Genomic DNA, 14,594 nt, shown 5'->3' with positions numbered 1-14,594 from the left:
GATTTTCAGTTTTGTGTAGGGTATGCCATTCATAACGCTCTGGGTGAAGCATAGCGCAGCAGTGGTATCCTTTGGCAGTTGGAGCTTCCCAGTAATATATAGCGTAATATAAAGGAATGTCAGTTCGTCATGTCACCCGTGGTTCGATATGCCCTGAGTCTTAGTACATTGCACTGCAAGTCGGGTGCAGTTAGATTTTGTGAAGTAATTATGGGTGATCCTTAAACCTAAAAAGCCAAAAGGTTTTTCAACTTTTGGCTACTCGAAGTTGTAAGATTGCACCTTGTAAGTTTGCAACCTCAGGTTTGTGCTTGTTTTCCATGTCGGAAATGTTCAGATCACTGATCACTGGCCCCTGGAAGACAAAAACATAGCCTAGGCGGGTCCACAAAACTTTGAAGACCCTTTTGAGTGTTATGTTTAAGGTGGGTTGAAGTTGAGAGAATGAGGGAATAAGGGTTTGAGAGTCCCACGGAACTTCCATCCAACATGCAATCTTATTTTATATCCTCAGGGCAAAGAAACTAGAGGAAGCTTATAGTCCATCACACAGCCAACGTGGCTGCCAAAAAGATCACTTTCGGGGGCCACTCCACAGTTTTTGAGTCTGTCAGGGGGGGCCCTGACAGACTCCAAGCATTATATATCGTTTTCTCAAACATACATAATTTTTTTTTTTTGTTTCAGTCATAGTAGAGAGATTAGTTTGCTTCACCAAAAGAGGATAAAGATAGGAAGTGTGTCTATGACCGATTCTGTGATGATGTCCTGTCCGATCCATGCCTCTGTCGGAAGCTGCTGGGCCTGATGCCCGAATCTGATCCGCTTCCGGCCTGATGGAATGCCCCCCAACCTGAATCTCTCTCTACTTGAGTAAGCGGGAAAGACGGCAAGTGTTCTCTTTCCCATCCATGAAATCGAGTTGGGAGAGGATTTTCTGCTTCTTGGAAGTTCCTGCCCGATGTACCTGATGGGAAGAAGTAAAAGCCGCTACTCTGGTCAGATGAAGAGGCCACTGGCCCTACTTGAGCCAAGCCTCTATGACTTCCTGATCTTCGGGTGCCTGAAATCATGGGTGTGCGCATGGCTGGTGAATTGCTAGGTTGTTGTTGCTGATAGTACGCTTGGAGAGCCTGGACTCTGTCACGAGCCCGAGCATTGCTGCCTGGATAAGGAGGAATCATTGAGGATGCGACGGAGCTCCCAGCTCTAGCACCAGAACTGTGGAAATAATATGCAGTGTAAAATTGATACAGAATAAAACGGGCACAATTGGCCAAAGAGGAAAATGTGCAGGGTGCTCAGATGCACAAATTTAGGGCAGCTTGTGACAAAGCAATTAGTGGTCAAAACTAGAGAAACTACTAAGAAAACTTTGCAGCTTGTCATTCAAGCTTGACATTACAGGTAAAGCAACCCATTGTTTGGGGATTGTTTTGAAAAATAACTATACAAATATGAATAGAATAATGATTGAAAATAAAATCTTGTAGATAAAAATTATTTTTAAAAAGTAATTAGAAATTAAGAAAACAGATTGAAAATATTCTGAGTTTTCAAACAGATTATTGTTCTAAAAAACTTTATATAGGTGTTTTCAAAAGTGTTTCCAAACAGACCCTAGTTATTTTCTTTGTTTTTCAAGAAAAAATATATATGTATATATTCAAGTTTATTTTGGGGAGCAATAAAGTGTTGTATGAAAATCCCATACCAAAAGGCATCATGGTAGACTTCGCATTTAAAACATGAAATCCTTAAAACGAGTATCACCCAAAAACTACTTCACATATTTATCAAGGATTACCTGTGACCAACAAGGAAGGGGTGCATAAAAGATCCTGATCTTGGTATGTCGGAATTGGCCCTAGCTGGCCTCTGAGTTACAGGCGGAATTGAAGGTTGATCAGCCCCAATACGGCTACTGTTTGTGGAGAATGGAGGGGAATGGTGCTCCCAACTGTGATAATGGAAATCCATGGTAGGAAAGGCATAAGAAGTTGGTATCTCACTAGGTACTGATGGGCCATTCCAGTGATTATTGAAATTAGATCCATCTGACACACTGCCACTGGAGTTTGATGATGAGGGGTGAATTGGTCCAAAGTAGGCGATATATGGGCATGGATGAGTAGCCGATGAAACCGCTGTATGTTCGGCAAAGATAGCATGCTGTCCCAATAGATCATTATCTGCATTAAATCAGAAGTCCAATGATTTGGTTAAGATGGGTCTCTTAGCTGAAACCAACACAAAAATGGTACTCAAGGAAGAAGGATAAGAATCTTACATGAGGTTGAGGAGAAATCCCCTTCGCTGCAAAAGCATATTTTACATGTCAGAAAAATAATTTTTTATTTTTATTAAAAAAAAAAAAAAGAACCAAGAAGCATTAAAACCACACCACTTGAATAAAACTACAAAAGAAGTGCCATGTAGAGCTTTTCCTAACTTTTAAAAAATAAGAGCTTCTCACTTGAAATGTTTTATTAATTAACTAAAATATTGGTCTAATCAAGCATGAGATACAATCTCCTTGTTGGGAATCCGATCAGGGAAGGAGAGAGAATCACCAATGCATAGTAGAAATTAAAATGGCTTGTTCTTCCGTTGAATCATGATTCGATTATTATTCTAGAAAAAATTGGGTTATCCCTTTTCACAGACTTGCACTTCCAACACTACCATTTCCCCAATCAGTTATCAATTCTTCTTATGGTCAAACAGTTCCTAGTAAAACTTTATTCCTCTTTTTTTTATCCTTATGTGATTGAAATTTCAACTTTTGTTGAAATGCCCATGGTTTATTAATGAATGAACCATCCTTTCTTCTACACTCAAGTTCTCACATGATTCTAGACCATGATCACTTAAGCCTAATTGTTATTTCTTGTCTCCTACTTCCACTCTCAACATCCCTGTAAGCTTCATAAGAAAGATGAAAGTCCTCCAGAAAATATGGTTTTTATTTGGAAATGAAGCAATATAGGGAATATTGGGCATTATGTAGGCCATGTTCCATGCACTCCAACATGCATGTTGAATGAAGGAGCATATATGTGTGTGCCGCTTGACCTCATGTATAAATCTGCAATTTATGATACCGGAAGAGTTGAATTTCAAAACATTCAGTTTGACTTCTTTTATACCTAAAGCAAAACAAGGTATCTATGGAGGACTTGCCCAACATCAGTCCCATGGTTGTTAAAGGCACAAGGCACTGCCCTAAGCAAACTGAGATGCAGCTAATGTTATTCAATATTTGATAATAAAATAATACTTCAAATCTGCAATAGTGGACCAATGCAAAGGGCAAGAAAAATATTAATTTTTCAGTACCTGAAGGGCCAAAACAATAGGTAACTAATATATGTTTTATTCATAGGGAGATAGTAACATTATATATGAAATGCCTAGCCAAAAAACAGAGGAAGTAGAAAAGGTAGATAAAGAAACATATCTTACTCGATAGTATAGATTATAAGAGAATCCCATGTACAGGCAAGTATACAGCACCACACAAAATCGACTTAAAAGGGAAGAATTTCAGGATAAAGGGAAACAGATATTCCAATAAAAAGAACAAATAAAGAGAACTTGTAAAATGAAAATTTCAGTGAGAAAAAAATCAAAAATACCTCAGGCAAAAAACCTAGCAAAATAGTTGGAAAAAAAAAATTCAAGAAAGAAAAGAGTCCAAAACCCAAATTTACTATTAGAGAAGCATCATCAACAGTCCAAGGTTACTGGCCAGAATAAAACTTGGACCAAAAGAAACTTCAAGCAAGATGAAGAAGACTGAAGTTCAGGGTTTGGGTAGAGGAGAGAAACCAGAAAGGTCTAAGGGCATGCTTTGTCCGTTAAAAATGAGGATTACTAGGATGTCTCACATAAGACCACAACATTCATGTAATGGCTCCATCTATTAGGAAAAAACAGAAGAATTAAAAGGTTTGAGAGAAAGAAAGGACAAAAAACCCAAAATAAAAACAACACCACAAACAAAAGCAAAATAGAACAAAGAACATTTGCATTGGGCTTAAAGTGGCACATTCATAGAGCACCTCAGCTGACACCTAGCTATGAGCTCCAGGTGCGCCCCCCAGCACCTTGTTTTAGGCTTTAGCAACTGCAATCAGTACTTTGCTTATTTTGAATATTTTATGTAACAGAAGAACAAATTAAGCATCATGGATAACTTCCAGAGAATTATGAGTCTGTGTCCTTTTATTACTTCTTCCTTTGTTTTTCTGATCAATATAACAAGTCATGTCAGACGCAACCCATCTGCCACCCATGCATATGTGTGTCACATCACAGTCCTTTACAAGTGCCCATGCAACAAAGAACTGGGTTGTGCAAAGGTGACTCTAAATGCTCTTTCATCTCTTCATTTTCCATATACCACTTGGATGCATTTGTTTGACATATTTTACAAATCCATAATGCCACATGGACATATTTGCTTAGACTGGCAAGGATAAGCCATAGGAGGGTCACAGGTTTTCTCCGACAAGGAACTTTACAAGTGCCCATGTAACAAAGAACTTTGTAACGCAAAGCAACTCTAAATACTCTTTTCATCTCTTCTTTGTACATTAGACCACCCAGACACATTTGTTTGACAGTACTTTGGAAGATCATCATTCCACCTGGGTGCATTTGTTTAGATGGCAACGATAAACCATAGAAGGATCACAGGTTTTCTTTGAAAAAGCTTTCAAGTTTTGAACAGCCAAGGGAAAAAATTTGTCATGCAACCAAGCCTCTATTATACAGTATTTTGATTACAAATTTCATGACATTGGAGAAGTGATTAAAAGGACTGCCCTAGTGTGAACCTCTTTTTAAACATGTAAAGCAAATAAATGAATAGAAAGGTACCAAAAATGGGAGCTTAGCCCAATTAGTAGTAAAGTATACAAGTTACACACCGGCAACAAGGGATAAGCAGAAGGGATAAGCAGACAGAAAAAACAATATGCACCGCTCAAACTGTCGCTTAACTCCAAAAATAACTACTAACCAAGAAACCCTCATCAGCCATACAAACAAGGATCTTAACTCATTCTTCTTCTGTTTCCAAATTGGATTTTCACCCTCAGAAGTTCCACTGCATTCCTTCTATATGCATCATGATAATGGTGCTAACTTGTACACTTTCCTTCTTCTACCAATCAACTTCCCATACCAACCGGTTAAAACCTGTCAGACAGAGCATGAGGTACCCAATTCACACCAAAAGACTGTGACCAGCACTCTCCCTATGTTTCTCATCAGATATTTGTGGCAAGAGTCCCCCAATCTTGTCATCTAAAGCCCTATAGAACAGAAGAAAAAAGAAATCTCAAATCTTTAATGTAGAGAAAGCTTCCATTGTAAAATACCATCTCCGTGACCAGAACATTCCACATATTTCTTATCAATGTGGCCAGTTGACCCATCCCGGTTATCTAAAGTCCTACAAAAGGGAGCCACAAAGAAATCTCAAATCTTTAATTCAAATATAACTTCCATTGTAAAACATCATCTCTGTTTCTATAGTTTCCCACCCCACACAACTGACATGTAAAGGAAGAAGTTCCTCTACTTCTCAATCTTGAACACCACGAATGAAGCTCAGATTCCACACCATAGCCTCCCCCCACTATCCTCCTTTTTTTCTTAATATCCCTGTCAGCTGCTTTTCTGAACATATTAGGGAACCGTGCCTTCAACAGTTTCTCTCCATCCCACCATCAGGCCTGTTACTTAAAAAATGTGTATAATAAATTAGGAAACCAAGCTTCACATCACTGTTTACAGCTATACTGAGCAAATTAGGGAACCATGAATTTGTCAATCTTTTCCCACCCCACTCAGGCCAGGAAGGAACTTGCAGCACATTACATTGAAATAAAAAATGTGTGTATTGAAATCCCCCTTCCAATTAATAACCTGAATCTCTTTTCATCTTCCAAAAATCACCACAAAAACTCCCTTTGGAATTACTCTAACAGCTCCCTCAGAGAACCCAGAATAGTCATAGAGACATGAAATCTGTGTATATGCTCATAGGCTTTTGCTCTAAGTTATCCTGCCCCCTTTAGTAGGATCCTCTTCCTCACAGCCAGCCTCTTCTCCACTCTCAAAACAACAATTCCAAAGTCCTCTAGCCTTGAAAGAGGCCCCAAAGGAAGAGCCAGGTGCATTGTAGCAACCAAACAATGATCAACTTGTTCAGTATTCCTCATCCTAACTTTGTTCGCCTCACCTTTATCTAGGAATATATTGATCACTACACTCATAGGATGATTGAAGTTGAAATGCCGATGGTTGCTCCCAAGGAGGTCCAGGGACTAGGAGTAATAGAGTTGGTAGACATATTCAGGTTCCCATTTGTATGATGACTTCTAGAGAGGAACTCCAACAATTACACTTAAGTGTTAGAGAGGCAAAAAGGAAGATTTTTTGGCTTTTGCGTGGAAAAAAAAGTGTTGTCTGAGATGGGTTGATATAATCACTGGTTCAATCATCTCACGACCCTTCGAGATATTCCCTCTAGCTTCTGGAAATTTCTTATCTTCCCATGGACCTAAACTGTATTTTTCAAAAGGCCGAATGATGGAAACCAAGAAGTGAATGCCTTTCTTGGCAATTTTTTTTTTTTTTGATAAATACCTTTCTTGGCAAATATTCCACCAAAAGTAGTGATTGCACTTTTTACCCTAGTTGTTCCATGGTAGGTACTTAGAGGAATCTAGTCTTCCCCTTAACCTTCCTCAATTTTAGTCTCTCTCTAAAATAAATTTCTGTTTCCTAGCAGACAATGAAATTTGGGTCCAAGTTTAAAGTCAAACCTTAGCAAACAAGCACAAACACATAGGGAGTGCTAGAAAAAGAGGGAAAATAATTTATTTAAAAAAAAAAAAAAAAAACTACCTACAAAATAGGAAACACCCCTCAATAAAAAAATTGAAGGAAGCAATTGAAACAGAAGAATACTTGGCTATAAGCCATAATATGTGAGATCATGCTTACTCAAAAGATGAAGGAAGACGTGTCAATCCACTAAATGGACACCAGTGAACCCCAAAGGACTGCAAAAACCAATCAGAAACCTGAATAAATTAAGGTAGTAAGTAAAATCCAATCAAACTATATTCTTCCATTTACTTACATGAAAAGAATCATATGAATGACCACTCAGAATGTATAATTATCAACTATGTAGCAGAAATAAAAATAAAGGTTGCGAGCAATTGAAAAGCATGTGGAAACATAATCCAGAGTGTATCATAAAGCTGCATCAGCACTATGGTGCAGCTTTTTTTTTTTTGTCAAAAAAAAAAATTCTTAAAAGGAACACCACAAGATATATATTTTTGAGTGATTTCAGGTTTAAAACAATTGATTTGTGCCAGTCACATATTGTAGTTACACCATGTATTATAACCCTCAATCTGATGGGTTCCTTTTAGTACATTGCATATCCAGTCATCTAACATAATTAGGCACTATCAACCATATAATTTTAGTCTAATAATTTACAGTGTGCAAACATGTTTCAGAATGCTTCAATTAGATAGTGGTGATCAGATGCCACAGCTTGTAGATGCTCATCTGCAAAAGGGATTATATGTTGATGGGTCCAAATCTTTTCCCTTTTTCTTTTATTTATTTTTTACTTTTTTATAGATAAAGAAGAAAATATATTAAATCTTTTCCCTTTTTATAGTTGCATAGTTGAATGTAAGTCATCGATAGCACTTTCTCAACTGTAGCTAACTTGATGTTAAAAGACCAAGAACCATTAGTGTTGAGAGAGAAATATAATAGAATGCAATGAACAAATAGAGTGAACAGTACTATTATAAGAGCACTTCAAGCTGCTACATGATTTTTAGCTTGACATAATAATACAAACAATAGAACATATAAAAGTACATTTTCTCATAACTACCTCAATGTGAGTAAATATATATGTGTAGGTGAGAACATATAACTAATCTCAAATATGAATTGTGTATATGCGCATCATAGTACCATAGGTAGCCTCTGATCAGGCAGAAAAACCAAACCAAACCAATGATATGTAAATTCAAGACCAAAAAGAAGTAATTGAATTCATCATTACCACATGCATCTACTGTTTTCTACCAAGCCAAAGCAACCCCACAATTAGTATTGTTACAAAGGCACAAAATTAGATGATCATGATGATAACATTATGATCATAATAGTAATAATAATAATAATAATGTCATATATGTGTGGATTGATTCAACCTTCTTGTTTAAAATTCAACTAAGTAAATCTTTTAAAGAGTTGCTCAAAGCAATTGCAAGCAATACTTTGTTTTTTTAATTTTATAATGGGAATGAAGTAATAATCATTCTACTTGAAAAATTATGGTCCTGAATCTGCATCTGGTATCCTACTCTGCTTATTGTCTTTCCAAAAGCAATCAAAGCAAGTAATATTATTTTAGCTTTTTGATGTACCTCTCTGCATGTGTTCCAGCTAAAACTTATCTTGCTTACAATTATTAGTACCCTTTGTGAAGCTATTGGATTTTCAAGCATCCTCCTATATTTCTAATTTTACACACAATTACCAATCCATTCTCTGGGATTATCAACAAAAATATTTCATTTCATATGTGACACACAAAACCCTAACTTGGATTGATGCTATTAATAGATTTCCTTTTCAGCAACTATCTTTCCACAACAATTGTTGGCTTCTAACTACCATAAATTATGGAGCAAGATAAAACAAAAAAGGAAAAGTTTATAAACCATTTACCATTTCAGAGTAGCTATCATAAAGATCCTCATCGTGTGTCAAGTCATCCATGTTAAACTCAGGAAAAGTACGACAACCATTTGCATAAAGCCATTGACCTTTTTCAATTTTCCGACAATTAGGACATTGCATTGCCCCTTTGATATTGAATGCTGAACCAATGCAATCTGGAGAGCATTATGACAATAATCACAAGAATAAGTTATGGCCAAAGGACAATATGCAAGTGCTAGATACGTATCACTAATCAAGTATTAATAGAATGATAAAAGCGGCAATGATCAATGTCAAGAACACAGGTGTGACTAAATCAATGTCCTCCAAACAGGTTAACATCCTGTGGATTCATTAACTTGGAAGTAAACAATACCAGAGAAGGAAGGGTGGCATCAAGAAAGGATACAAAATGCTTATTGCAACCAACCATATCAGACAATTCCAAGGGGCCACCACACAATATGCACCTTCAGGAAGCATAAATAATAATTGTACACAATTAAATAAATTGTATGCAATTTAAAATTGTACACAATTAAATATATAACTGAGTATGTACTTAATGGTTAATGTTAACTATTTATACATAGGAATTGATCTTTCATGATTGTCACCCAAACATAAAAATGGAAAATTGGAGGACGAAAATTTCCCTTCTAGTGAACATAACCAAGTATATCATAGTTTTCCAACCCCCCCACCTTCTTCATCTCCACCCTTCCTCCACCCCCCCACCCCCACTTTTCTTCTCCTTTCAGGTAGTTTACAACATTTTTTTCCCTTTGCATTTTAATTCGATGTCTCAACAACAGTAACTTCTCGATATGTCTTTAAACGTGCAATCCGTACCCCTCTCCCCAAATCCAAATAAACATAGTGCAGCTATGCATGTCCAGCTTGAAGCTTGAACTGCCAACCACTTACACTGAGGTTCCATGCCCTTTGGATCCCAGCCAAGCTTTATAAGCTCCTAGGTCAATAGCATCAAATCTGACAGAACATGTAAAATCCAACAAGATGAGGTCTAGAGGAACCTGATCTTTAAGAGATAATTTAATTTATCAAATATTGACACCAATCAACACGACGAAACAGCATAATAAAAAGAAATTGCACAAAATTTATACGATTCCCCAAATAGAGATCTGACAACAATAATGATCGGCCATAACCTCCCTTTGGATGCTGCAAGGACCTTGGCAACCAAAATTAAAGAGAAAAATAAAATTTCATATTTGCAGGCCTTGTACAAAAAATGAACTCCAATCAAATCCTCATTTCCAAAACATTTCTCACCAACATAACCGCTCTACGACCAGATCTCGACTATTCCAATCCAAATTCATGATTTATCCCAAAAAAAAATTGAAAATTTCACTCACCTAGATGAAATTGATGTCCGCATTGAAGCTTGGCCCAGGCCCGATCCCCATTATCCGTCACGATTTCGAGGCAAATTGAGCAGGAGACGGAGGAAGCAGCAAAGGCTTTACCTTCACCATCGCCGTCATCAGAGAGATCAGCGCCATCCAATCCCATGCCTTTTGACTCCGACAAAACCCTATCCGGAGACACGAAATCGTCCTAATCTCCCACGGCTCCTCGTAGACAGATTTTAGCAATCTAGAGACGAATCGAAGGAAAAGTTGAGGGAAGGTGTTTGGTTTGGAAGAAAATTTAGAGAAAATATTTTCTGGGAATCCAAAGAGCAGAGAAGGAAGGGCTTGGGTAGAGGGAAATGTTCAAGGGGAAAAACTGACCTCTCTCTTTTCTCTGCTCTCACCGACCGTCGGATTTGTTGAATTTTTTGTTAATATAATAAATAACCGCTGTCCGAAGCTAAATTTGATCGACGGCCTAGATTTCTTCCGAGCTTTGTCTGTGGATGCGCTTTGGTGGAAAATGTTGTCCTTACAGACTTATCTACGTCATTTCAGATTTTTTTTCTTCTTATTTTTTTATTTCTTTATTTATTATTTTTATTATTAATTATTATTCTTTATTTACTATTTTATTATTAATAATTATTTCTCTATTTGTTATTTTCATTATTATTATTACTAATTATTGTCTCATTAGTTAATTTAATATTGTCATTATTTTTATTACTAATGAAGGGGATTTTAATTCTATTTTTAATATAAATTTGTAAAATTAATATATAAAAAATAAATATTGTGATAAAATACATCCATGTACCCTAAATTAATTTATTCATAATTTACCTCTATTAGCACAAAAACTAGGTGAAAAAATGTTTTCTGAGATTAAAAAGTAATAGAAAATATATATATTTTTATAGATATTTTATTATATTTTACTTTATACAAATTATTTGAATAGTAGCTAAAAAAACTTGGTGTTGGATGATTTGATACATGATCTTGATTTTTGCCCCATTTTATGGGTAATTGGAATTTTGTGAACACTAGCTCCAAAATTTGACCATTTTTGTTTCAACATCAAATTGACCTAATTTTTATAGTATGGAAATTCATTTTTTAAAAATATTTTGAATATGTAGATGTGAATCATTTGATACGATGTTGAGTGTAATGTATTACATTGTCTGAAAGTGAACAGAGAAGAGTTATATATAGAGGGCTTTCACAACATACTATTAAAGTCTTTTATTAAAGGCGTAGGCCCAATAAAAAAAAAGAGTAAAATCGAGATTGGCTAGTGGGTCGTGTGTGCGCTCATTGCAAACTTGAACCAAACAACATAGAGTAGAGAGTAGGGTCATGACGGAATTGTATCAGAGTTAGATCTTTGGTTATAAGCATGTTAATGAAGAGAATGGCCCCAAAGGGGTGGATCGTAGTGTTTCATATCAGTCAAAGAGTGAATGGAGAAGAGTCATTTATGAAGGGTTTTTACAGCACATTAGTGAGGTCTTCTCTTAAGGGTATAGGTCTAATAAAGAAGCAAAAGTGAGACTGACTGGTGGGTTATATGTGCACCACTACAGTCCTGAACCGAATAATATCGAGTGAAGAATGGGTTCGTGACATTGAGTGTATCATAATCATTTTATACAGAGTTTGATTACATGATGTGTTTTGATTAATTTTACTTGATATAAGGCATCATTGGATTTGATTAGTTTTACTCGATATAAGATATCATTAAATTCGATCAAAATGCATTCATCTACTTCTAGGAATAATAAAGGTTAGGAGCCCCATTATATAAGACCTCTATACTAGATATATGAAATGATCGTGACAACCTAATATTTAGATTTGGGATATTGTGGTGAGTGTGTATTCAATTTTGGACTGAATGTGTGAAACGATTGTGATAGCACATCACTATAAGTGTGTACTCATTATAGACTTTTCTCATCAAAAGATATTTATTTATGTGAAGTGTTTTACGTAAGGCTGTAACTTGGGGGCTCCAACCTAATCTTCCAGTTGGTACGGATTAGGTGTGAACGGATTAAGATTTAGGTTAGAAAAATACGACCAAAAAATTATTAAGGTTGACACGGGTTAAAGGTTGGTGCAATCCTTCCAAACTGAAACCACGTATTATTTATTTATTTGTTTTAGTTATATAATGTTTTGTTAAAATATAAAAATAATAAGAAAGAGATTTAATATTTCTTAGTTTTTAATTATATTCGTATAATGATTTTATCATTTTTTTTATATTCATTAAATATATTTGATAGTCGAAGTTGGAGTTTATAAAAATATTTATGTTAAATTAATAATTAATGATTTATTTTAAGATTTTGAGATGTTTAGGTTTTATTACATAATTTCATAATATAATTTATATTTTATAAACTTTAAAATAATTGTTTTATTTGGTAATCCGGCCTATGATAATTTGATTGTCCATGACTTGTGATGACAACAAGGCAGGGTCAATCTGCCTTCTATCTCAATCTCATCTTATTTATTTAAAATATTTATCATCTCTATTTCATTAAAAAAAATAATAATAAACCAAATTCTCATACTAGCCCCACGTTGTTAACTTCCAAGTTTTTTTAAAAAATATTTTAAAAATTTATTTTAATGTATTTTAAGTACATAAAAATAAATTTATTTTATAAATAATTAAAATATTATAATTTTTTTTATAACTTGTTTTAAAAGTATTTTGTTATTTTATATATATATATTAAAAATAGGAAAATAAAAATTAAATTTATTTATTTTTAAAATTAAATTTAATATATAATTGGTGAAACTCACCTCGAACTTATCTTGAGTTTCTAAAAAACCTCAAACCCGTTTATTTAAATTTCAAACTCATCTCATTAGGGGTAGGACAAGACAAGTACTTAGAAAAAACCACCCCGTTGTCATCCCTAATTTGACATGGATTAACCTTCTAATTTGTCCAACTCGTTCAAGTAAAACCTTTTTTTTGTGGCATTATGTCACAGAAGATCAACAGGATAATTTATTTAAATTTCAAAATACAAGTACTTTCGTAACTTGAGTCATATTGGGCCGGGTCAAAACTGTGGGTGGGCTTAGCACGCGGGCCCATTTTATTGGGCTTTCGTGTAGAGTTGCCCAAGGTCGTAAAAAGTACATGTCCCATGGGTATAAAGTTGATGTTAATTATCGATAATTTGTATTAGAAGTAATAGTAGGTTTATGCTAATAATTTTTTTATTATAAGATGTTAATTTAATATTTAAAATTCAATTTTAAATTTCATATGTGAGAATTAAAATATTGTCACGGTGAGGGTTGTGTAAGGAAAATATAAATTAAAATTTTATATATTTTTAAATTATTAAATTTTTATATAAATAAAAAAAATAAGTGAAATGAATTTCAAGTAATGTATAAAAATAATTTATTATATTTTTTTGAATAAATGACGAATAAAATACATATTTTCATACTAAATAATTAAATAAAAATTGTATAATATAATCCCAAAAGTAAAATTACCAAAACGGGGTGAAAATTGAGCTAATAAAAATTATTTTTAAATTGATTTAATTTAATATGATTTGATTTGATTTGATTTTTTATTTATTTATCAGTTTATTGGTCTTTTTGCCTATTAAAAATTAAAAAAAAATTGTTCAATTAGTAATATTTGTTCTAATTTTGTATTAAATTTATGTTAATGATTTTTTATTTTTTTTTACCAAAATGATTCAAACAAATTCAAAGCTCCAAGAATTTTCCAATATCAAAATTTTCACCTCAAGGTGAAGGGGGCACGATTAAAAAATAAAAAATAAATAAATAAATAAAAAGGAAAAAAGAAAGAGTGGCAGGATGATAAAGAGAGGCAATGATCATAAATGCAAAAGTGAATAGAAAAATGGTTGGAGGGTGGAGAAGGGTCAACGTTCAAATGTGTTTTCCCCTTTATTCTTATCCTCCACTATAAGCTGTCACCAAAGAATATGTCTACTGGCAAGGGATATTCCATTGCCGCCCACCCATCTCCTATTCTTCTCTTTTTTATTTATTTTTATATATTATTATTATTCTATAGCTTGTATTCTCCATCTTCTTGCTAAAATGGGTGATTACTTGGGTATTTTGAGATTGGACCATTGAGGGCATTCTTGGTAGGAAGATGAGGTTTTAGTCTAGCTATTTATGGATTTTGTTTTTATTCTTATATTGTTAAAGGCGTGTTTGGCATGTGAAAATAGAAATGAAAGATGAGAATAAAGAAATCACCTAGAAAAGAAAAATTAAAATCTGAGTGAAAATGAGATTTGTTTCGATTTCTATATTGATTTTTTTTTATCTTTATTTTTATTCTAATATATGGTCCAAATACATTAATGAATAAACTTTTTCATTCTCGATTTT

At 34.3% G+C, this 14,594-nt stretch overlaps 1 protein-coding gene across 2 annotated transcripts; it reads right to left on the bottom strand.

The window, feature by feature from the left end:
* Positions 1 to 478: 478 nt before the first annotated feature.
* LOC100251003 (E3 ubiquitin-protein ligase RFI2) lies at positions 479 to 10,704 on the bottom strand. 2 transcript variants are annotated; one of them, XM_010661335.3, is made up of 6 exons: positions 10,167 to 10,704; positions 8,788 to 8,954; positions 7,021 to 7,100; positions 2,291 to 2,316; positions 1,808 to 2,192; positions 479 to 1,221 (listed from the first exon to the last, which is right to left on the bottom strand). In XM_010661335.3, exons 1-6 carry the CDS (start codon positions 10,321 to 10,323, stop codon positions 744 to 746), a joined length of 1,293 nt encoding a protein of 430 aa, XP_010659637.1. In that variant the 5' UTR covers positions 10,324 to 10,704; the 3' UTR covers positions 479 to 743. The 2 variants fall into 2 exon arrangements, with proteins under 2 accessions (XP_010659637.1, XP_002279542.1); XM_002279506.5 differs by having other exon boundaries at positions 7,021 to 7,079.
* Between the last annotated feature and the right edge of the window lie 3,890 nt (positions 10,705 to 14,594).

This window comes from Vitis vinifera, chromosome 14 (assembly GCF_030704535.1).
Source record: "Vitis vinifera cultivar Pinot Noir 40024 chromosome 14, ASM3070453v1".
In the NCBI taxonomy this organism is placed as follows: Eukaryota; Viridiplantae; Streptophyta; class Magnoliopsida; order Vitales; family Vitaceae; genus Vitis; species Vitis vinifera.
The sequence above is the reverse complement of the archived record's forward strand: the minus strand, read 5'-3'. Positions and strand labels throughout refer to the sequence as shown.

Excerpts from the sequence above, each read along its gene's own strand:
- LOC100251003 (XM_010661335.3), bottom strand. The coding sequence starts at position 10,323 with ATGGGATTGGATGGCGCTGATCTCTCTGATGACGGCGATGGTGAAGGT. Across the intron at positions 7,101-8,787 it reads ATGATAGCTACTCTGAAATG|GTTTCTGATTGGTTTTTGCA; the intron begins GTAAATGGTTTA and ends TAATTTATTCAG. Across the intron at positions 2,193-2,290 it reads GGATTTCTCCTCAACCTCAT|ATAATGATCTATTGGGACAG; the intron begins GTAAGATTCTTA and ends GATTTAATGCAG.